The 22,386-nt window shown below is 45.1% G+C and overlaps 1 protein-coding gene across 4 annotated transcripts in view; it reads right to left on the reverse strand.

The window, feature by feature from the left end:
* SAMD11 (sterile alpha motif domain containing 11) overlaps positions 1 to 22,386 on the reverse strand; it is a 125,180-nt gene that overhangs the window by 61,430 nt on the left and 41,364 nt on the right. For 3 of the 4 annotated variants that reach the window (XM_052792889.1, XM_052792892.1, XM_052792893.1), the window contains exon 4: positions 16,502 to 16,552. The exons of the other annotated variant lie outside the window; for it this stretch is intronic. In XM_052792889.1, coding sequence (XP_052648849.1) covers positions 16,502 to 16,552 — 51 coding nt within the window. The remainder of the gene's footprint in view (positions 1 to 16,501; positions 16,553 to 22,386) is intronic. 4 annotated transcript variants of the gene reach the window in all.

Raw genomic sequence — 22,386 nt, forward strand, 5'->3', positions numbered from 1 at the left:
AGGGCAGAGTCACACTCTGCTTTTCCTTTGTCTTGTCTCCGAGCCGCTGCTGGGTGCCTGTTAATGCAGGCGCTCCCCCATACATGCACTGACACATGCACACACAATCAGATTAAAGGTCTGATCCCTTTCAGTAGCATAATATTATATTTTAAAAACCGGATTAGAGAAGGGGGCTTGAGCAAGATACAGATCTCCTGAAAGGTCAAGGAGGAGACAAATAGCCTTCTGTAGGGTTGCGGGTTGCCATGGCAACATCCAGTTTGCATGGGGTTTGGTAATTAATGGTTTGGGGACCCGCAGTAATACAGGTATGTTTCCAAGCAGCAGGGGAACATGTTCTGAGGCATGACTGACTGGGCACTTCCATTTCATAGCAGCAAGTTTTGCTCTTGCAGTAAAACGAAGGGTAGAAAGCTGAGTACTTACTGTCAGGGATTCCAGAGGGCACGTGGCCGGTTGGCCACATCCAGATTTGCTTTCAGACTGGGAAGTAACTCGGTGTTAACTGACAGTCTCATAAGACCTTTCTTCTGATACCTGGCTCAGGATGATCGAAGCTCCGATCACAAGATGTGTTTTTCTGGTATTTCTGCTATTTTGGCGGGCAAAGTTTTACGAGAGAACTTACAGCACTACAAGAGTTTTGAGTCTGAACTTTAAATCCAATACACATTTAACCTCCAACCAGAACGCTAAAATTCGCCCTGTCCTCCATCTGAACAGCGAATCTAAACACGTCTAGTAAAGATAAATTCCTGTTGTTGCTTTCAATTACAGCTGATGTGCTGTTGCTCGTTGCTGTTGATGGATTAATTTGAATCCATCGTCCTGTTTTTGCGACATCATACTTAGCAGCTGTGGAGAGGAATAAAATGTTAAAAAAAGATGAGAATCTTGTATGGCAAAGAAGTGTGTGATGACTGCTGACAAAGAAGTGAGATCCCGTCTTCACAAAGATGTTCCTCCTACTAAGAAATAAAGGAAAGGTAGCAGCTACCTAACAGCACTGTAGACGTCCCTCAAGGCCAACTCTGTAGCTTTGAGAACAGCTGCAAGTGGCACAGACCTTGTAATGAACCTGGCCTCAAAAGGAACACACTTTAACAAGGAGTAAAGCTGGCAGTGGTGATGTGTAAGTAAGTGCCTGGTTATTACTGTGCTCCATGTAGCATCGGAGAAGTAACCATTCCACCAAACATGCCATATATCTATCCTGCCTCTTCCTTGCCCATTTATCCACCGAAAAGAATGTCCTAGGCTTTTGCAAGCTGCTTTCCATCCAACAGAATTCCCATTCTGCCACTAGGCTCTGTCTTGCTGCCAAAAGCAACAGTCGGAGAAGTGGCTGGATATTATTATGGTTTGGGCAATTTTCAAATCCTAATGAAGAGAGGGCACAGGAGCAACAGATCCATTTACCAGGAATGCAGGAAAGCTGTGATAAGGGTTGTGCCTAAGCCACAGGCAACCGAGCAGCTCACTAGTGCACCACAACTCAGGCCATGCATGCTGCAAGCAGCAACCACAAAGCTTTAAAGGCCATGTCCAAATGGCTCCTTTACCTGGATGTAATATGAAATGAAAGCTGCTCTCTAACAAAATGCCCACCTGACCTTGCAGGGTATTTCTGAAAACACTGTACACTTGACCTGTTACACTGGCAACAAAAGAAAACTGCAGGGGAGCACAGCATAGGAGGCATACGCTGCAGGTTCCATGTTCAGTCTGGGAAACAACAAAAAAAGTCTTTCTCATCCTAAAACCTCATACCCAAACCCAATGAACATTGGTGCAGGACTCCGGGAGTATAGTCAGGACAACACGGATAACTGTGCAGCTCTGATAGAGAACAGAGCTGAGTCTTAAATTCCCTGTCACATCCCAATGCTCTGATATAAGGAGCCTGCTCTGCAAAGCAGCAATGAGACATACTAATAACTAATGGCTGCAAAAATTACCACTGGAGGAAAAAAAAACGTTGCTAATGTTCTCTACGAATGCTTTGATTGCTGCACTGTCTATGTTTAATGGAACTAACTGGTCCTCTGTCTCCCCCAAAGCTGGTTGTTCTGATGAGACTTTCTGTAATGGCACTATAATGGTCCACCAGTGGTCATTTGATAGCCGCGTTGCTTACAGGAAAAGGCACTCAAGGGGAGAGACAGCCACATCAACAACTGGTGGAAACGTCACCCAGACAGAAGGTGTCTGTTTGGGACAAGATGCCACAGTAATCCATTGACTCCTCTGCGGAGTCCGCGGAGAAGCACCTGCAGGACAACAGCTAAAGCGGCAGTACTACCATCTCCGGCACACACTGCATGAGCAATGTCATCTAGTCTAGCTAATGAGCCACAACCTGTGCTCAAGGAAGGAGAAGTCTATCATAGGGACTGCCACTGAACCGGCAGATTTGCTAACTGCGGCCATCCCTGGGGACGTATAAATGAATTAGGAGCAAGCCCTTTTAGGGAGGCTGTGGTAACCAGACATGCAGCAATCCTGTATGACTGACTTCTGGGAACAATAATCTTTTTCTGAGCAACATCTGCACCACAAGCCTCCGACTGGCAGTGTTTGAAGCCAGCAGCTATTGCTCCAAGACCCCTTCTGGTCCTGTCTTGTCTGCTGGTCCTCCTGCTGACCAGCATTTGGACCCTCACTCCAGTCACCTCTCCTCAATCTCAAATGCCCCAGCAAACTAGTCCCTTACATCTGCTGAAAGCCATCTTCCCAGCCTGGTTCTGGAGCCAGCCCTGCCAGCACATTCAGCGTGCAGTGACTTACAGAGAGGAGGAGACAAATGGGGCAGACACCTCAGCCTCTTGGCCCCTTCGGCTTTTGGCCCCTTGAGTGAGGGTAAGCAGAGAGGTGCTGACAAATGCCTGGGCTGCCCAGCCCCTGGAGGGCACCTGAATGGAGACGCACCATCCTCGAGATCCTCGGGAGGTGGCAGCTTCCAGTGATTGTTAACCCAAGCCGGATTCAGACTGGGAGCAATGCCTTTTAAATGTGTTTCATTTACAGACATTAGCAGCAACTGCATCTTTAACAAGGAGAAGGATGAGGAGACTAATGGATGGAGACAATTAACCAAAATATAAATCAGTGTCAGAGTCTCTGCATCTAGCACAGGCAGCCAGGCGCCCGCAGGGTCTGGTGATTTTCGCAACACGCTGCTCAAAGTGACTGCAAAGAGTGATTGCAAAGAGGGGGAGGGAGAGCGGATGGAGAAAATTTGGTCAAAATTTAAATAATTTTCAGTAGCGGCTGCCTCCCTGTTGGCTGCAGACCTCTCCAAAATAAGGAGGCAATAGTAACAGTAACCTCAGTACAAATGCCATGCCCTATCCTCCTCACAGTGTGAGCCAGAATGAGCCCTCTGTGCCTCTTAGAGATTGTCCATCCTGCTGGCAGACAGGGTTTGCTCTGCCCTTGCTCTGAGCTGCAAGATCACATACAGTAACCTTTCAGTGCTTGGTATCAGGCATAAAAAAGTGCAGGTCACTCTGCAGAGGAGGTATTTCACCTGCGGCGCAGCACCACTCTGCAGTACCCAAAGAAGGCTGCTCCAGTGGTTAGGATATTTAGCACAAGTTTGAAACTCAAGCTGTCATTTTTCTGCTCCAGTTTCCTGCCCAGACTTTGCTGGCATGTCAGTTAACCACTTTGTGCTGCTGTTCTCCACACACATGGGGATGCACAGGGGCACTGTGTGAGTGGGAGGCATTAGACACCAAGAGGCAATCTGGTACTTCAGCAATAAGAGTTCCAGATATATCTGAGATAAAAAAGAGGGAGTGATATTCTCAGTAGACACAAAATTGCATAGATTTAGAAACTGCAAGACAGTTAACACTGGAAATGGTGAATGAATTCAGCACCGGACCAGACTGGGTAAGTTTTTTCCTAATACTTGATCAAATCAAAGGCAAACTGGGAAAACCCGGTCAAAAATGCATGACTGTCTTTGAAGGGATGCAAAGTAGGAGATTGATGCCAGGTTTGGAAGAGAAGAGAGACTCAGAAAAGTAGCATGGGAGGAAATAAAACCAAAAAATATTTCTTTTTAAATATGTTTCACTGGCTCTCCATCCCCTTAACGATCACACAGTAAGTGCAGGGATTATATTAAATTTTACTGATCAATACAGTTGCCATAAAACTGTCCCGACCCTCTGCCCCTCCCTACAATAAAGAAAAAAAAAATCCAATATGCAAAAGGAGGAATGTCAGGGCTTGCAGGGGAAAAGACGCAAGGACATTGATTAAGCCAGGGTAAGTGGAAATCGGCGCAGGTGTGCGCCCCTGCATCCTCCACAGAAACCCTCCTATGTCACTCTGAGGAACACACGTGGGGTTTCTTCTCCCTCCTCATTCTCAGCCTGACTGGACACAAGTCCAGTTCAAGAGTATATTTCAATGGTACCCCTGGCTCAGGTAACAGATTCACAGACTCTGCTTACTCTGCAGTGACTTTCTTCTACATACCATATGCACCCACTCTAGCCAGACCAAGTCCCTTGCCTGACCAGGTTGATACGCCAGCAATGACAGAGGCTTTGCGGCTCCAAGGAGATGACAATATTGCCAGAACCTGCAGAAACACAAGTGATTTTTTTTCTTCTCTGCTGACCTCCTCTCCCCTCTCCTCACCATCTCCCCAAAAGACAAGTTTGTGGTGTAAGGATCAGACCAGTGTCACAGCCAGACTGTTGTCAGAGTCATTTAGCAACAAGCAGACAGTGTGAGTGTGTCGCTCAGGCCTACCCAAACTGGAGCATACGCCCAGGGACAGGACAAGCATGTAAATCAGTCAGTGACTGTATGAAGGGAATAATGAGCTTTTTATGGAAGCCATTAAAAGGAAAACCCAGATTGGTCTATAAATACTGTTGCATCATTATAGCTCTGAGAAACAACCTTATGTAACAGCACAACTATGTAATGTCAGGACTGGTGTAAAATAGCCACTTGAAGGCTCTCATATTTTTTAGTTAGCTTTTTTTAAAACCCAAAACAAAATTAATAACCGATTTCCAAAGAAAAATATGCACTCCAGCCCAGCCCTTGAAAAAAATCCACCTTCTGTCTCCCTGCTATGCGCAGGTAAATCTGGGGCTCGTTAAAATGACCTAGAAAGACAGACATGACCTGGGGATTGCTGGCCATTGTGCTGCCCAAAGAGAAATACCTGACCGCAGCTCCCCCATAAAATGCCACCAATATCACTACTTTTCCCTTAACCTGCACTGTCCAGCCTCTGTGGGCCATTTAATCACAGATTCATTGATTTTAAGCCCCAGAAGGGACAGTTATATCTACCTCGTCTGACCTCCTGCACAGAACCTGTCAGAAAATCACCCTGTCGTACTCCCAGTTAATAGTGGCAGCTCAGAGTGAAAAAAATGTGTGACCTGTGGCTCTGCCCACCAGGAAGCAAGCAGAGACCCTCCACCTCAGAACCCCGACCACACTGATTCGAGTGCTCTGGGGGTAAAATAATCTGTTTATTCCCAAGAGGTGACGAATCCTCTCAGCTTCTTCCTTACTAGTATGTAAACCTTCCTACGCAGATGGAAATAAGCACGTTTCACAAGATGACCACTCTGACTCCCTGCCACACACGCAGCACCAAATCAGTGCAGGATTAACCATCTTCCAGTCTGGCAGAGCTGAGAGTCGTCTTGGGATAAGAAATTCTGCAAAAATAACTTTCTCCTCAGCACGTCTTGGTTTGCCCTGGCATGGCCTTTCAGTACCAGAGGTCCTTGAGCAGACAGGCAAGGTCACTGCCTCTGACACTCCCAGGCAGTAAAACTAGGGTCACTGAGTCAGCAGAAACAGGGAAGGGATGCGGATCAGGGAAAGCTCGCAGCTCAGACCTATCAAGGGCTCTTCCCCTCCTCCCTCACTCCTGCTTATCACCTTGCACACAGCTCAAAACATCCACCACCATCTCCCTAATCACATAGCACACAGCCAATACCTTTCCTCTCAGGTCGACAGTGGACAGAACAGCCAGAGCAGGATAAGACCTAAAGCTGGGCACAGGAGGATTTGGGTCAAGGATTTGAAGGCTCTGATCAGGTGACTAATAAAGAAGTGGATGGGGCCGGGGGGGGGGGGGCGTGCAAGGGGGAGCAGCAGAGTTTGTTTCACTGTTAAACAATAGGCAGCATGACCCGCTGACAGGCTGTGTCACTTTTCCATCAGAGATAGGCAGATAAGCCCCAGGCAAAGAAGCTGGATGCAAGCCAGCATATGTATGTGCATCTCTGAGGAGCGCAGGGGCTGCCTCCTTCCTCCAGACCTCTCTGTGCCTTATTGCCTCTTCTCATCCCACTTCTCACACTCCAGGACCTCTCTGGCATAAGCTGGGAAGCCTCAGCTCCTCTGACCTGCCACTTCATGAATTGCAATGTGGCAAACTGCTGGGAGGCAAGCTACCTTGTGATGCATTTTCTGGCTCCCTCTCCTTGTTTCCCGAGCTCATCTCCAACTTCTCTATTTGCTGCAAAAACCCAGACCCCGCATCTACCTGGCGAATGGCGTTTGTAGCCAGCAACGTGTTCAACAGCACTTTCACATGCTCAACCAAGTGCAAACTGGCCCTGTTATTCAGGAATCCAGCTTGGGGCCTGCTGAAGCTAATGGAAAGCCTCCCACCTACCTCCACTGCCACAGGAGGAAGCTGTACCCCATGAGAATTTTGCAATCTAGACAGAAGACAAGCATGATTTTCAGCCGGCAAAGCTCAGGGCACAGTTGCCTCTCATTCCTTGGCCTTCTTGGTTATATTTTTATTGCTCAGTCTTTAGGTTGCCTTTTAAAACTTCATCATTGATTAAAAAAACCTCTCAGTCACTCTCTGTCCTTCTTAGATATCAGTCCTGATAGACCTTGACAGACAACAATTTACCAGCACCCCACTTCTGCCTCTGGGTATTTCCACCTTCTAATAAGATGTCACCCATCAGACACAGGCAAAAAGGGAATGAAAGGGGAAAGGCGAGGGAAGGGAAAATAAGAAAAAGGGAAGGGTAAACAAGTTTTACCAACTGGGGGGAGCTGAAAGGCCTGAAAATCGCAACCCCAACCATGGGCAATACAGCCCTAATTCTCCCTGCAGACTTACCTTGAAAAAGGAAAAATCATCCTGCAATGTCCCAAGCAAAATGCTCATAAAATTTCATTAATGCTCATGACAGTTCATAAAAATGATCAGTAGAGCTGGCAACTCCAAAATTAGGTGGAAATAAGTATAAAGATGTTTTTATTGTAACCCTGCTTTGTCATTCGGTTCTCTGCAAGCACATAAATAAAAATAAGATGGAACTATACCACATTGATGCTGGACTGGAGATGGGGAAGAGATAAAGCACTGAGATGAAGTGCAAACCCAGTCTATCATTATTGGCACCTTATTCTGATAGTTGGTTTTGACATGCATCCATCCGCTAAGGTACCACAAAAGCATTTGGCAACGGGCATGCCCACGCTAGACATTTTAGCCTCAGATTTCCCCTCCTGCCTGCAGTAATGCAGATAGGGCTTCTGAGTTTGAAAAACTATCAGACGGGCCTAATGCATCTTGAATCCTGCATTTCCACCACAGTTGTAATCTTGGAGCCAAAAAGCTTACTGTGCAGCAGGATAAAGGAGCACGGTGACTTCTGAGAAAAGGAGAAGGGCGCAAAGCATTAGAAATAATGAGAGCCTGAATCCAAACAAGGTAGGGAAAACCCTGAACACAGTCAGCCACTTTACTACTCCTCCATCACCAGCAGGATACACCGGCCTTCCAGATGAGACACCTCACCCAGAGTTGTACAAAGTATAGGCATTACAAAAGCACGGTGTAAGCACCGTGCAAGACCATCGTTGGCAAGGTGCAGCTCCTGAGAAGCACCATCCCCCTATGATGCTTGCATTGCTGTTCATTGCAGTCTCCTGCTCTTTCTGCCAGCCTTACTGCCCCCGGCTCTCTTCTGAGGCAGGAAACATGAAGATCTTGTGCTATTTTTCTCTCATAAGGACATGGAACCCAGTACTCCAAGCTGGCAAGAAGCCTGAGGGTTAGTTACAGACTCTTTTTTCCCGCCTGCCATTTTTTGTTAGTGCAGATATGCATCCAAGTATGCACATAACTAGTCCCTTGAAAACATCTTTGACTTCTACCTTCTACGCACACACTTGTTGGGCAGCAACCCAACACAAATTCACCAGAGTTCAGAAGGATTTTCCATAAGGGTCCATCTTCATCGGCTCATCTGCCACAACCACTACAAGTGTCTGTACTTTTTTCCTCTGAACATCCACCAAGCCCATGGTATTGATCACTCCCTCCCCGAGCACAGGCTGCAGCTCACCTTGGCCACTAATAAAAAAAGTTTCACTAAGAGAATAATGAAGGCAACCATGGCAAGCAGAAATGCCATTGGAGGGTGGGGTGTCACATACTTGTCACACTCCCTTATTGTGAGTCAAGTGCGTTTCATGAATACCTAAAACTGCCTCCATTCTGCTCTTCCCCTGCCTCCTCGCTATACAGACCTTGTGAATCAACCTCCAGGACTCCCTGCTTCACGGACTCCTGCAGCTCACACTGGATCCTTCCTTCATCCTAGAGCTTCAGTGCCTCTTTGTTTTCCTTTCCATCGTTTCCCAGGAGCTTAGTGTGTTCCCATGCAGATTTATAAACCCTTCTTTCAGTTCCCCATTTTCTCATTAACACCAACTTAATCATCCCTGCTTACCCCAAACTTCCCCAAGTTCCTAGGTCTCCCATGCTGGATCTCCAAACTGGTCCCTTAAAAAATACTTCTCAAACCCTGTTACTTGTCAGAATCCAAGTCACACCCAGCCTCACGCTCTAAGCCAAGCAGCTGCTCCTGCTGCATGCATGCAAGTGCAGGGAAGGGCCAAACAATTCCTCTGCCTGCAGCACCAGGCAGCCTGGAGGTCCTGATTTTTCTCCTGACAGGTTTTCTGGCATGTCTGACTTGCACCAAAATCAATGGGCCTGTCCTGCTGACATGTAGAGCGTTCCCTGAAGTTTTGGACTTGTCTAGATGCTGCGTTCCAATGTTCCTCAGTAACAGACAAATAGAAATGTTTTGCTCAGCCAATAAAAAGAATGTGTCACTGACACGCAGCTGGTGTGCCTAATGGATATAAGGTCTCTCTGAATATCCCAAATTCTCCTCATTTTCTCAATTCATTAAGCTGCCTGCTTTGAACTGATGAAATATTAAAATACTCAGATGAGCGATTTTAAATGGGTGATAGGGTGTAAGTTTAGACAATGAACAGTGGGAACTGATGATCTACAGGAATCACTCACATATCCAACTTACATTTGAATCCTTTCAATTTCACAGTAGGGTGTGAAGAGGGAGGTCAGAAAACCTCCTATTCCCGAAACATGCCCTTGAAGTTTTGGTCCAACATACAATCTAAAAGCAGAAGGATATGACTCTCTTTTCGATTGCTGTATGCAGCTGAAATATATCAAGAATGCTTCCCCAAAGCTGTAACCAAGCTTATGTATATCTCAACAATATACCAAGGTCTTAAGATGCCTTCACATGCTCAGTTTATCTAGAATCCTTTCAGTTGCCCTACAAAAGTTCCATTATACCCCCCCACTCATCATAGATATACTAGAGATGACAACACACTGGGGATACATATGAAGAACATTACACTTGTATAAACATTCTCTCTCTCTTATAGGTATCTAACAGCTTTTCTCACCTACCTTATGAAATATAATTGTATTCTTCTACCTTTAAAATGAAAGCTAAAACTAGTTTATCAGCTACCTACTCACCTTTACCATTCCTCTGAATCTCTGCTAGTACATAAATGGTCTCCTTTCCCTAACCCGTCCCTATAGCCAAGTTAAGCTTCCTGGGAATTAATACAAAAGCAAAAAGTACTGCTAATGAAATAACAATAAAATAATTATTTCAGATTAAATAATAGTTTTCAGCAAACCAGGAGGTACTAATTTTCTCCTCCCTGTTCATCCGTTCTTCCCTACAAGTATGTTCGTTCCAGAATCTGCACAAACAAGGCCACAGATAAGGCCTTGTCTGGCCTTATCCCTACAGGAAAGGGAGAAGCAAAAGCTACTCAGGTAACCCTGCTCTACATGACTCCATGAAAATCCCAAGTCTAATTCACCCACTCACATGGGCCTTGGGGAACGTCCTGCCAGCAGCCTCTCTGGAGTTCAGGAATACGCGCAACTTCTAGAGCTAAATTTCATCAGTGCCTTCCAGCAAGATGATGTCAAGAACAACTTTGTTTCCTGCCAGTACCAGTCTTTTGGGGGGTTTAGATCCAACAAATAAAAGGAAACCATATACTCTATAGCATAGAGCCAGAAGTCTGTCCTGTTGCCATTTGAAATCCCCAAAAAGCATCTGATGGAACATCAGGCCCATACGTAGCAGCTCCACCCATTTTATCTCAATATCCACACTTTCAAACTTCACATGGATGCTTTGTGGGTGATCACGCACAAGCAAAGCAAAGGTTGCTCATATTTTTTTCTACAGAACTGGAAGCTTAGCTCCTTGGCTGAACCTTCTGAAATGCTCTTCATTCTGACTCAGAACGTTCTTGTTAATGTCTACCAACTATGTGGATTTGGTGTGGACTTACTTTACTTTTCTTCTTCAACAAAAGAATACATCCATTTACTTGTTGGGCAACTACTGTCTAAAATCAAACAGGTATGTCACTGTTTGATGAACAAACTGAGTTCACCCATCTGGAAAGTCTTTTCTTTCCAACATATTGTCTCCACATAGCCATGCCTTGACTGCCAACAGCTGTGGCATTAGCCAAGAGCTTCCTTGTATTTACTGGCTTTGCATTCAGGAAGCACGTCCTGGTTCACAGCTTTAACACTTAGAAAGGTGAGAGCTCTTTGTATAGTCCACCAAGATAAGGATTAAAACATTTCCTTATGCAGTCTATGTCCCAAAGCCACAGCAGAAATAATCTGGAAGGGCCGAATTCAGCCTCATGTTAAGTAAGGGTCCTCCCCATACCAATCCAGAAGTCACGGTTAATATATTCTGTGGTATTTCACTGGGATCTTTCTAAGCTTTCTAAAGCATACAGTCAAGAGTCAGCTTCACCGTTGTCCTCCAAAGTCATCACAAGTTACGGAAACAGCTCTGCAAGTCTACATACAGTTGGTATCTCATCAGCCTTCTCTGCCCTGACTTAAATCAGATGGGCAAAATCTGACTCATTCTGTTTAGTTCAGCTTACTATCAGCTTTTTCGACCGGGGCTACTGCTTCAGCCCTGCTGTCCATTGGTGTCGAGGCAGAAATCAGTGACTGACATGGAAGGGTGAAGGCAGGTCCCCATTTGAAGGCACTCTTGTCCCTCTGCCACTGTCTGATTTTTCTGCTGTAACTTAAAGGCGCTTATCTGACAAATACCAGCTCTTTTAGCAGCAGATGCTAAAGGCTGCAGGGTATTAAGGGGTCACATCTAGCTTCCAGCTGCTAAAAACTTCTTGTGACCTTTTAGTACCTACTTCAAGTCTCCTAGATTAAAAGGCAAATCTTACTAGGAAAAATAAATAAATAAATAAATAAATAGCCCAGAAGCCATCCTATATCAATCCTTAAAGGGCAGAGCAGCAGGATCCTCTGGCACTTGATAACGTTACTTGCATCACACAGCAATACTTTCTGCTGAGTCAGGATCAGCCTTGACACATTCAGAACTATCTACTTTTCAATTCTCCTCTCCTGCTTTCCTTTTCTCTCCCTGTGTGTCTTTCCAAAGGAAAATCAGTGAATTTCCCTTCAGTTCGCTTCTCCTGTCCCATTTCCCATGTATTTTTCATCTGCTTCTTCCACTTGGCCTGATTCGTTTAATGTCCTCTTCCTTATTGACTAACCTGTTTCATTCCTCCTTAAATACAGTTTTCTAAAAAGTGTGCAGCTGTACCACATAGACCAAACATGTACATGTAAGGATCCAGTTTAAGCACTGCTGCTTAAACTCAGTTCTGGCTGAGTTAAGGGTTTCTGCCAGGGTTAAATCAATGTGGAAAGGCCCACTAAGTATGTTATCGTCAGATTTAAACATTCACGTACACATGCACATGGATACACAGGCTCTTGGCCAAATGTCTGTCTGTCTAAAATACATTCTAATATGGTTCATGCCCATCCAGAAAGGCTGGTTACACACCACTGTAATCTTTGTTTAAATGGTGGTTGTTAAAGGCATTTTATTTGCTCTGGGGAAATGATGCCTTTGTTTTTCTTCCCTCTTCTTATGCAGCCTTCATGTGGCATATACCTGGATACAATTATCCCCTGGCAGGCCCAGTAAGCTTGGAGTGTCTCCTCAAGTGGGTTTTTGTTCATATGGCAGTGAAGAGACTCTCTTGCATGCTCCCGCCTCTCTCCTTTGTCACTGTTTTATGCTTGCACCAGTGCAGGACTTTGAAGACAGAAATGCCTGCCTCGGATATTCTTTCAGAGTTTGCTTACCATGCAGCCAAAAGCTAAAACATGTGGCTGAACATCAAGATGCCTAGCTCAATTCTCTGCTGTGCTCCTAGTCTTTGTATGCAGCTTTAACCAAATTACACACCATCTTCCTTCCTACCAGTCAAGCCGTCTTTAACAAGGGCAACAGTAAACGACCCGACTTCCTTGGAAACAGGGATGGCTTAATTGCACTGACAGTGTCTTGAAATTCGAAGGTGGGCAAAATGTTTTTTCCACCCTGAGCTGCATCACTGCATGGTATTAACATGCATGGCCTCTTATCTATTTCTCACTCACCTCCCTGCAGTTCCCTCAAGACATCAAGTGGCAACAAATAGAAGGAAAATCCTTTTCCTCCCTGGAACTCCTTTTTATTCCACAATTTATTTTCATAAGATGCCTCAACCTCAGAAAGGTAATCCTGCCTGTGGTGCTGAGCAACTGTGACCCACACCGAAATCAGTGGGAGCAGAGTCTAGGTATCTTGTGGCCGAGACCAGGCTTTACCCTTGTGTTTACTATTCCAAAATCTGACAGGCTTGTCTTGAAATAAAAGGAGAAGTGCATCACTTACTGAACAACTTCAACACATTTCAGCAAATTATTCCAGGAACAATATGTCCATGCAAGGGAATTCTACCTTAAAAAGGCAATTTTAAAGGAAGACTAGCTGTAAACAAAACCTCAAACCTGTATTAACTTCAAAGCTTACAAGGGAAGGGAGCAAAGCACCTGGCAAGACAAGGAGAGATCCTAATCTCCCCTTTCAGGACAATTCCCCTATCTCGAGCTTTTGGTTCTTTGCATATACAATGATTTGTACCCAATTAAATGTCTTTTTATCCAGGGCAATGCAGACAGCAGTTCTAAGGTAGCTAAATCCAGTGAATCCAGGTACCCTCTGACAACTTGGAAAGGAAGATCAAAGACAAACTTATGACAAAGAGGCAGGTAAATTAAGATGGCAGTTCTCAGACCTGCTTGATTTAAAGTAGCATGGTGACTGTGTGCATTCATGCAGGTGTGGTGCATCGTAACGATTTCCTGGCATGGGTTTGGGATGACCTGTGTAACTCCCATGTGCCAAATTATGCAGGTCACTGAGAAGAAAGGTCAGCTAAACGTTTCTGCCACCCCATGAGGTATTTTAGATATGCCAGATCTTTTACAGAACCGTGTGGCAATTTTGGTCACTTAAATACATACAACCTTTATCTGTACCGACACATAACCACACAAATTACTTATTTTGCCACATAGCATAACACACATTGGTTTCTTCTGAACTAGCTGGATGGGCACAATTTTTGATAGTTGGACTAACCATTTACTCTGCAAAAGCAAAACTTCTGTTCCCAAGAGGAACTACCATGTTTCTGCCAGGAGAGCGCTAAACCGAAGGGAACAAACAGTTAAGCTGAGGAAGCCCAAGAAGTGTACTTGTTGACATAAAAATCAGACCATTATTTTATTCTATGCATTGCAAGTTCAGAATTTATTTTTTTTTAAGACAGGGATTCTAATTGCCAAAGGGGTTTGCACCCTTCGTTGCCATTGTGCAGAATCGTTGTTCACATGGCTATTAATTAAGGCTTGTGTCAGCACTTCCATTACAAACCTCTGCCTTTTAGGAGTTTATAACTGAGCCATAAAACTCTGCTCTAGGCTGAAATTTATCATGAAAGGGTCTGCCTGGAAGGAATCCATTCTTTTGTATTTTAGAGTCCCAAAACCTTATAGCGACAAACCAGGGATTTTATTCTAAAGGCTGCCATACAAAAAACTTCAGCTGTTTTTTATAGGAGTGCTGGGAAAGATGTGCCTTCTAGACTGGCTTCCAGAAGCTTACTGATCAGGGTGGGGTTTTGTATTCTTAACATTGTAAATTTTAGGAATTACGGGGGTTTATGCTTCACGGCCAAAGTCTGTGCTTACTTAAATACCAATGAATACCTCTGCCCTCACTTGCTCCCTAATGGAGTATGAATCAGTACGGATTTCCCACCCTTCACTTCCCACTGCCTCATGGGGGTGCCAAGACTTAATTCATACGCCAGTACTCAATTAAATATAGATGGACTTGTCTCTCCAGGTGCACGGTTTAGGCTATAACCTTCACACACCAATGTTGCCGACAGAACAGTCCAAATTGTCCTCAGGTTGGGGGAGAGAAGCAGTGGGTATGTGTGAATGGGTTAAAATGACAGAGACTATTTGTCCTTCACTTCTCCACTGCCCACTTTCACTCTTTTGCCACATTTTGGGGGGAGAGCACACAGAACAGGGGCAGAACTTGTTAGCACTGCATTTGAAGGGCATGTGATGGAGATGGAAGTAATTTCTAATACTCTCTGCTCCTGTCCCTGATGCTTACATTTGCAAAACATTCTGAGGCTTGCAGATATAACAGAAATGCCCACATCAGCCGCAATACTCATAGGTCTAGACAATCTGATCTCTACAGAGTATGAATAATTTCTTAATGTTTGTGAGGTGTCTAGCATGCAGTGGGCACTTCCACAAATAGTAGTAGTAGTAGTGGTGCTGGTGGTGGTAGCAATAATACTATTTTCCTACTGTTTTTAAATCTCTAACTGAAGAGGAAGTTTACACAAAGCATCAGAAACTACTTTTAGCAAAACAAAAAAGTTATTAGTGGACTGCAAAGCAAGCAGATCCAATGGACCAGATCCTGATTTCTACAGTATCCACATTTGTATGAAACACATACAGAACCAAATTCTGGACTGTTCTGTACCCTATCTACCTCCTTCTGTTCTACGTTCTCCAAGAAGTTTCACAGCTGCACAGATTAATTTTTCTTGTTCTAGAAAACAAGCGGCACCTGCCAGGCTCAAATATTTCACTCTGATGTGGCAATTCAGTATAAAAGAGAAATTTCAAAATTCCAGTTTTCTTTTTCTAGTGCAGAGGCAAATTTCTGCAGCTATATTTTTAAAGGATTAGAAAAGTTTATGACTACTAGCAACACATAAAGAAAATGCACTATGCTCATGGTATCAACTGACCCAGAGGTCACAAAGAAATATTCATGTTTGTAACTGGGTATCTTCAATTTATGAATTTCCACCTTCTTAGCGTATCTGTTACTACAGGAAACCAGACTTTAAAAGCAATATATCAGACTGGTTCGGCAATCCTTCTCTTCTCACAATTCAGACTTCTATGTCACTTCTTTTATTTATGCTTTGTAAAACACTTGTCATTTTTTTAATGTCAACTTTTTCCCAAGCTGACTTGTAAATACTCTCACATTGCTCTTTTGCAGCCGTAGCTCAACCCGTTCGTACTTCACATTGCAAAATGCAGAGTCCTATTGGCTCCAATACTTCATACTTCGACGCTGCAGTCGGACTCCTACATGCCTACGTTTTTGCAGGACCAGGGTGTCTCAGCGGTATCGTATTATCTAAAGCATCTGTCATCCAGTGATTCTTGTCATTTGCAGTCACAGGCCCACCTTTTAAGGTAGCACTTCTTTAAGTTGTCTCAGCACAACACTGCAACTCTTGAGCAATCCAGGAGCATCAGTCAGTTTGGCCTTCAATTAGCCTTTTGTGCAAAGGATCACTTTTGCAAATGGGATGCAGACTCCCATGTCTCTCATGTCAGGAAATAGATCTAGGCCACCCCAACCTTCCATTCTTCCAAAAAGGGACCAGAGTAAACATACCAAAACCAATAATGGACTTTCTTTACAAGTCTAATCCATTCTCTCTTCCAACATAAAAGAGACTGTTTCCCCCCACAGACAACTTTCCCCAAAATAAAAACAAAAGGAAGGATATGTGGTAAGGGGAGAAAGAGGAACAAAGGAGGAAGAAAAAAAACCCACAGCACTGACAGTTAGAAATGTTCATTTACATCTAACAGCATCCATACGCCAGTAACATATCATAAACTCTTAGCCTACCATACAAAGAGGGTGCCCCAAAATGGTACCTGCAAGAGGTCTCTCGGAAGGAGATGTTTAAATCCCAGTGGGTGTGTATCCTGTTAACAAACAAACAGAGAGGTCAATGGCACATGCTGAACACTGCATCTCTTGCCACTTAAAAGATCTGCTGCATCATGACAACCCACCCATGGTCCTCTCAAACTCCCTCTCCCTAGCTTTCAACCACAATGACTGCCACCTTCTGAGCTGTGGGGTGCTGTGACGAGCCACACTGCACGCACATGGCAGTCCTGAGTGTCCACAGCAGGACTTACTGCTGTAAATAAGAGCCCTGCAGGTGAGCTGTACAGCGGTGAGAGAACGTCTCCTTGCTGCATGCAGTCTCCCTAATAGGTGTAGGGACTGCAGGATGTTGTCTCAAGTAATGGGTCATGTTCAGAGGAAGCAGAAAGAGCTAAGCATTGACATTTTATGAAGAAAACCCAAATATGTCTGTACTGTATTCCCTCCTCCACACCCGCCCCAAGCTGTAAATAAATTATTAGCAATTTCCCACCTCGGAAATTAATTCACATATTCTGTCACTCTGCCTGCTGACAAGCCGGAATAGTGGATTCTAGATTAACAATAACCTAAATTAAGACAGAGCAGCCAACGGGGTTGGTTTTTCGTTGCCTTTTTTTTCCCCTAGCTACTAGACAGCATCTACACCAACCCAGAGGGCTAAGGCAGATGCTTGACCTTCTGTGGTCTGGTGTCTCCACTCGATACCAGGGAGCACTGATCTCCCCCGCCACCCAGAGGAGGTCTGTGACCACCACTGTTTCTCCACATCAACATGATTGATGAGAACCCCAGCCATTTGAGACCAAACTGGCAAGCAAGCCCATATCCTTGCACAAACCCACTCCCACATCTCTCAGCATCTGCCAGTGAACATGCTGGTTCCTGGCTGTGCGTATCTATCAGCTCCTGCAGATATAGGTTCCCAAAAGCATTAAACAGAAGTGGCTGCAACTATCACAAGCAGCAGAGGCCAAAGGCACTTTTGTGCATTTTGTGTATCCCTACAGCACTCCTGCCTGTGTCCTCCACTAGAAAAAGCAACAGTGTGCTGCTGAAGGCCATCTGACTGCAGAAGAAGCCTAATCTAAAACCTGCTGAAGTAAAAGAGAGCCTTTCTTCCAATTTGAATGTGCTTTGAATTGGGCCAGAAAACACTTAAGCATGACCAGTGAAGTCAATGGGACTTAACTCAGGTTTGAGTGTCTGTTTAAGTGCTTTCCTGAATGGATGCTCCTGCTTCAGCCTAGTTCAGAAATCAACTGAAAACAACTCTTAGCACGGAAATAATTTCACATCCAAGACATGATGCTGCTGCAAGTTTTACTAATGTGATAGCATACCTTTTGTGCTCTTCCTGCAAGTCTGGCTCAGAAAGGGAGTCTGGTTGCTCTCTGAGTAGTTCTTTTAGGGGCGAGTACTTCTTTTAGGGGATGGTTAGATTTTAGTAGATATTAACTTCCACCAATAAAGCTATGCTCAGAATTGTACTTAGTAGTTCTTCCACATATACCTAGTTTTTCCTATTCTTCTTCTTCCTCATATGTAACAGTTTAGAAAACCTATCCCAGCTTTCCATCTTCCCAACATTTTATTTGCAAATAGAAATGGAATAGGCACTTCCCAGTTACTGAGCTTATAGCAATAACAGTTGTTCTTCAAAGCGAAAATTCAGACACTGTTTGAAAACTTTCTGGAAAGGACAGGCCAAACCGGGGCATCGAGTAAAATTTCCATGAACCGAAGTTTGGTCAAACTCTTGGACACATTTGGACTTTCCAGGTAAGCTGATCTGAATCCAAAGTCCAAAGCAAATTCAAGCAAGCCAAAGCCCTTATGGCCCTAACAGGCCCAGACGGGTCTGGTCTGCTCACGAGAGAGTGGAATTGGTGAAGGGTGTTAAGCCTCATTTCGCACTACTCCCTAGAATATTACATTTCCTACATACACAAAACCTTCATAAACCCTTTTAATTCCAGCTCAGCACCTTACACTGTGCAAATCAGATCCTGGCAGCTGCACAGTGGAAGTAGGGAGAGCTCCAAACACTGCACAGTAATGAACTCTGTGGGACCAGCTGGAAATCAAACTGCAAGTCTGAAAAAGAACATTGTTCTTCTCCTGCTTCTCTGTCCATAAAACATTCTTCAGTGCCCTCAAAAAAACCGAAAGGGTTTGGCCCTCAGCTATATGTAGATTAAATGCCATGTTTATCTGATTAAAAACACCACGATCCCTTTCCTAATGAAAAAATTTCAGTTCAGAAAACCTGTGTTTAAGGTAACCTGTCCTATTGGGCCTCTGAAGGCAACGTGCATTTCCTCCAAGCGGTGTTCAGAGCCTAACAGGGGGCCATAGTCTGCTTTGGACTACGTATGTGCTCTCATTACACCCCCGTGTGTGCACCATACGGCTCTCACAGAGCCTGTGTAGCTGGCGCACAAAGATGCGCAGCAACAGAGCATCCCGTTCTGCCACACCACCAACCATTCTGTCTCACGCTAAAATTCAGCTAACTACGTGCCTCTCCTTTCCATAGATGCTCAGCTCTGGCGCTCACAACATGTAGTACACATCCACCTATTATAACACTACCTGGCAGGTACAAAGTGTTTTTCATACTGGACTCTCAAAGCAGGGCTGCAACGTTCCTTTTACCCATGCGGCTAATATACCTCATTCAAAAGCTCCCATCCACACCGGGAACTGTCATCACTTCCAGCTCTCCGACTCAGGTCCTGGGACTGCACAACCTGTACCATAACAGGAAGGTCCACATCCCACCCAAATGCCAAGGAAGCAGGTAGGCAGGTACCTCCCAGCCGTGGCACTGCCAAAGGGGGCACAAGGCCGGAGGGTGAAATGATCTGTTCAGGCAGCAAAGGGAACTGACATCAGAGCAGGAGCTTGCCTGGGCTCCCGGCTCTCTACATGGGGTTCAGTCTCTAAGGTAAACTCTCAGCCTTCCATAAAATGTAACTTATGGTCTGTTGCAGCTACTGACATGGGCAGACTGCAGATAGGGATCCTGAGTGTCAGGCGAAGGCATGTCTCATAATGAGACTTAGCACAGCTAAACTTCAAAGTGTAAGAACACTGCATCAGAGAGTTATAAGTAAGGGGGAGGGAAAACCTCATACCAAAGGAATAGCTCAGATCCACATAGAGGGAGAAACATCTATCTGCCGAGATGGATAATTAAACACCCATATTTAGACAAATGAATAGGTGAGAATGAAATTAAGTTCTAATTATCTTTTTTTGCGGGGGAGGGGGGGGATAGGGAGCAGAACCAAGCACTCATTCCACATCTCTACGCCGTTATCACCAATTAGATTTCTGAGGCTAATATGCGTCTTGCTTTAACAGGTTATTCATCCAATTGAAATCAAATTACTAATAATTTGCAAACTATCAGCTACACGAGCCTGTCCTTGGATTGTATAAAGAGTGGTGAGCAGCAGCCAGTCTTTTACAAATTAATAACAGAAAAGGAGGGGGAAAAAATAAAAACCACAGCCAGGCAAGCAAAGGTACTACAGCTGCTACTGTCTCTCCCACCTCCTCACCCACCCAAGGTCTCAGACACAGTGTGATCAGTTAGAAAGTGTTCAGTAAAAATGACCAGATGGGGCCCACAGCAACAGAAAGAGACAGGCTCCCTGCACAGCTTCGGAAGAGGGGAGAGCAGTCTGAGGGGTATGCAAGCTGGGGGAATTAACAAACTGCTGCATCAGGCACTTCAGCAAGGAGGGATGAGAATGTCAGGGTTTGGTTTGTGCAAAGAATAAAATTGCTTATATATGTATGTGAACCAAAAAAAAACACCCAACAGGAAGGACTGAGGCTATTCAAGGCATCTCTGGAGCCTGTACTGGAATGAGAATCCAGCCCAGAAAAGAAAGTGACAGAGCTGGCAAAATAATGGAGAGCAGCTGGGATAGTTTTTAATTTTTAAGTTGTTTCTTTCCTTCCCTGTCATTTCTTTTTTACCCTAGTGGTCCCTGCAAGCTTTCAACACCAGAGTGGCAACCATGGAAGAGGCCAAGAGAGTGAGTCAGTCATCCCCCTAACGTCTTGTCACTCCAGGGGCAGTAACAACCTCATTCTGCAGCTGAGCTTCCGCACTGTGGCCCACTTGCTTTCTGCTGCTCCCTTTGGCTCGCTCCACTGTCCCAGGTGCACGCTGCAGTAACCAATACACATGCCATGTAAGTGTGGAGATACTGGGCAGCATCCAGCTACAGGAGCAGGTCATTACTGCCAGAAGGAGAACCTGTCACAGCCCCATCTCTTACCCACAACTGTCTCTTTCTACTCCCATTTAATTATAAGACCAACACTTCCTTTGGATGGAGTTTGTCTGTACCTTTCAATTTTCTAGCACAGGCAAGGCCACAGAGAAGAGAAAAATATTGACAAGGTTTCCCCACATCCTCTGGTTTAGAAGACTGCACTGAAGGGACGGTGTTGGTGAAAGGGTGAATTAAGGACTTCTGTTCAACTGGCACAGCCCAACACCACCATGGTCACTGGGAATTCAGCGTGCCCTGGGTCAGGCCCTAGGTACCACCATCTTGCATGGAAACACAGAGCACTTAGGCACACAAGTGAGGCCTATGCAACACAAATCACAATTCTGCGGGTAAGCAGTTTGGGAAGGTGTATTTGCAGGTGCCATTATTAAGCAGGCTGCTTGGTTGGATGGTCAGAGCTAGCTCCTCTCTCCTCCCTGCTCTTCGCATGTATCACCGTCTCAGCTTCCACAGTCTCCCTATATCCATGTCATGCTATTTTCAGGCAGTCAACATTAAGCAGCTTGTGCAGGCAATGAACAGGGGTAGACTCCTCCAGGAAACCTCACACATGATGGCTGGAAGAATGGCCTGAAGATTACACCAAGACTGAGACTTGGACTTGGGGCATCTGGGTTATTCTCCACCATGGAACTGATACAAGGAAATACAGAGAGCAGCCAAGAGCACTTATGGGTCAAGATTTCACTTGCTTTCATTCTCAAAATCCACCTTTCTTTCTGGTCTCGTATGTCCTTCCTGGGCAAGAAGGGATTTCTTGCTGTTTATTATATTTTATCCTGCAGCATCCCTGAGAAGTAAGTAGCCATTTTCTCCCTCTCTCCCTCTCTCCCCCCCCTTAAATATATGTCCTCATTAGGTCAATGACAGGCTTCCTGGCATTCTGGACCAAGTCCAGCCTTTGCTTCCCAGAGGGATCTTTAATATATTTATTGAATACAGTGACTGTTATTAAGTGGTGCATGGTTCAGAGAAAAAGGGGGAAGGAGGGAGGAAAGAGAAAGGAGAAGAGAAAATAAAGGGTTGCAGAGGAAGGAAGAAGGGACTGACAGAAAATAACCAGTGTGAAAGAAAAGTGCCATAAAGCAGCAAAATATTTCTCCAGCCACAAGAGGGGCCCTGCCTCCCTCCTTCTCTTGAGTCGTGGCAATTAGAAGAAGGGCTGTCGAATCTAATCTAAGAGCCTGATTCACGGTTGGAGCCCAGAGCACTGCTCTGTCATGTGTCTAGCCTCTCTTCAGTTGTATGCTGCCTGGAAGAGCCTTGTCAGCTTAGCCCAGACCCCAGACATGCTCTGGCTTCGGCAGCAGGTAAAAAGCAGTGTTGTGTGGCATATCCTGCCACGAAACTGAGCTCCAGCGGGACGAGGATGTCATGCAGCTCTCGTCCCAGGGCAGCACCAGGGTGGACAGTTTGGGAGCACTGCAGGAAGAGGCCAAGCAAAAGAAGGAAGGCAAAGGCAGCGTTGTGTACCTTTCACACCAGCTGAGAAGGCATTGGGACCTCACGGCTCTGAATTACAAGCAGGTGCATGTGACAAATATAATGGG

This window comes from Harpia harpyja, chromosome 7, assembly GCF_026419915.1.
Source record: "Harpia harpyja isolate bHarHar1 chromosome 7, bHarHar1 primary haplotype, whole genome shotgun sequence".
NCBI lineage: Eukaryota > Metazoa > Chordata > Aves > Accipitriformes > Accipitridae > Harpia > Harpia harpyja.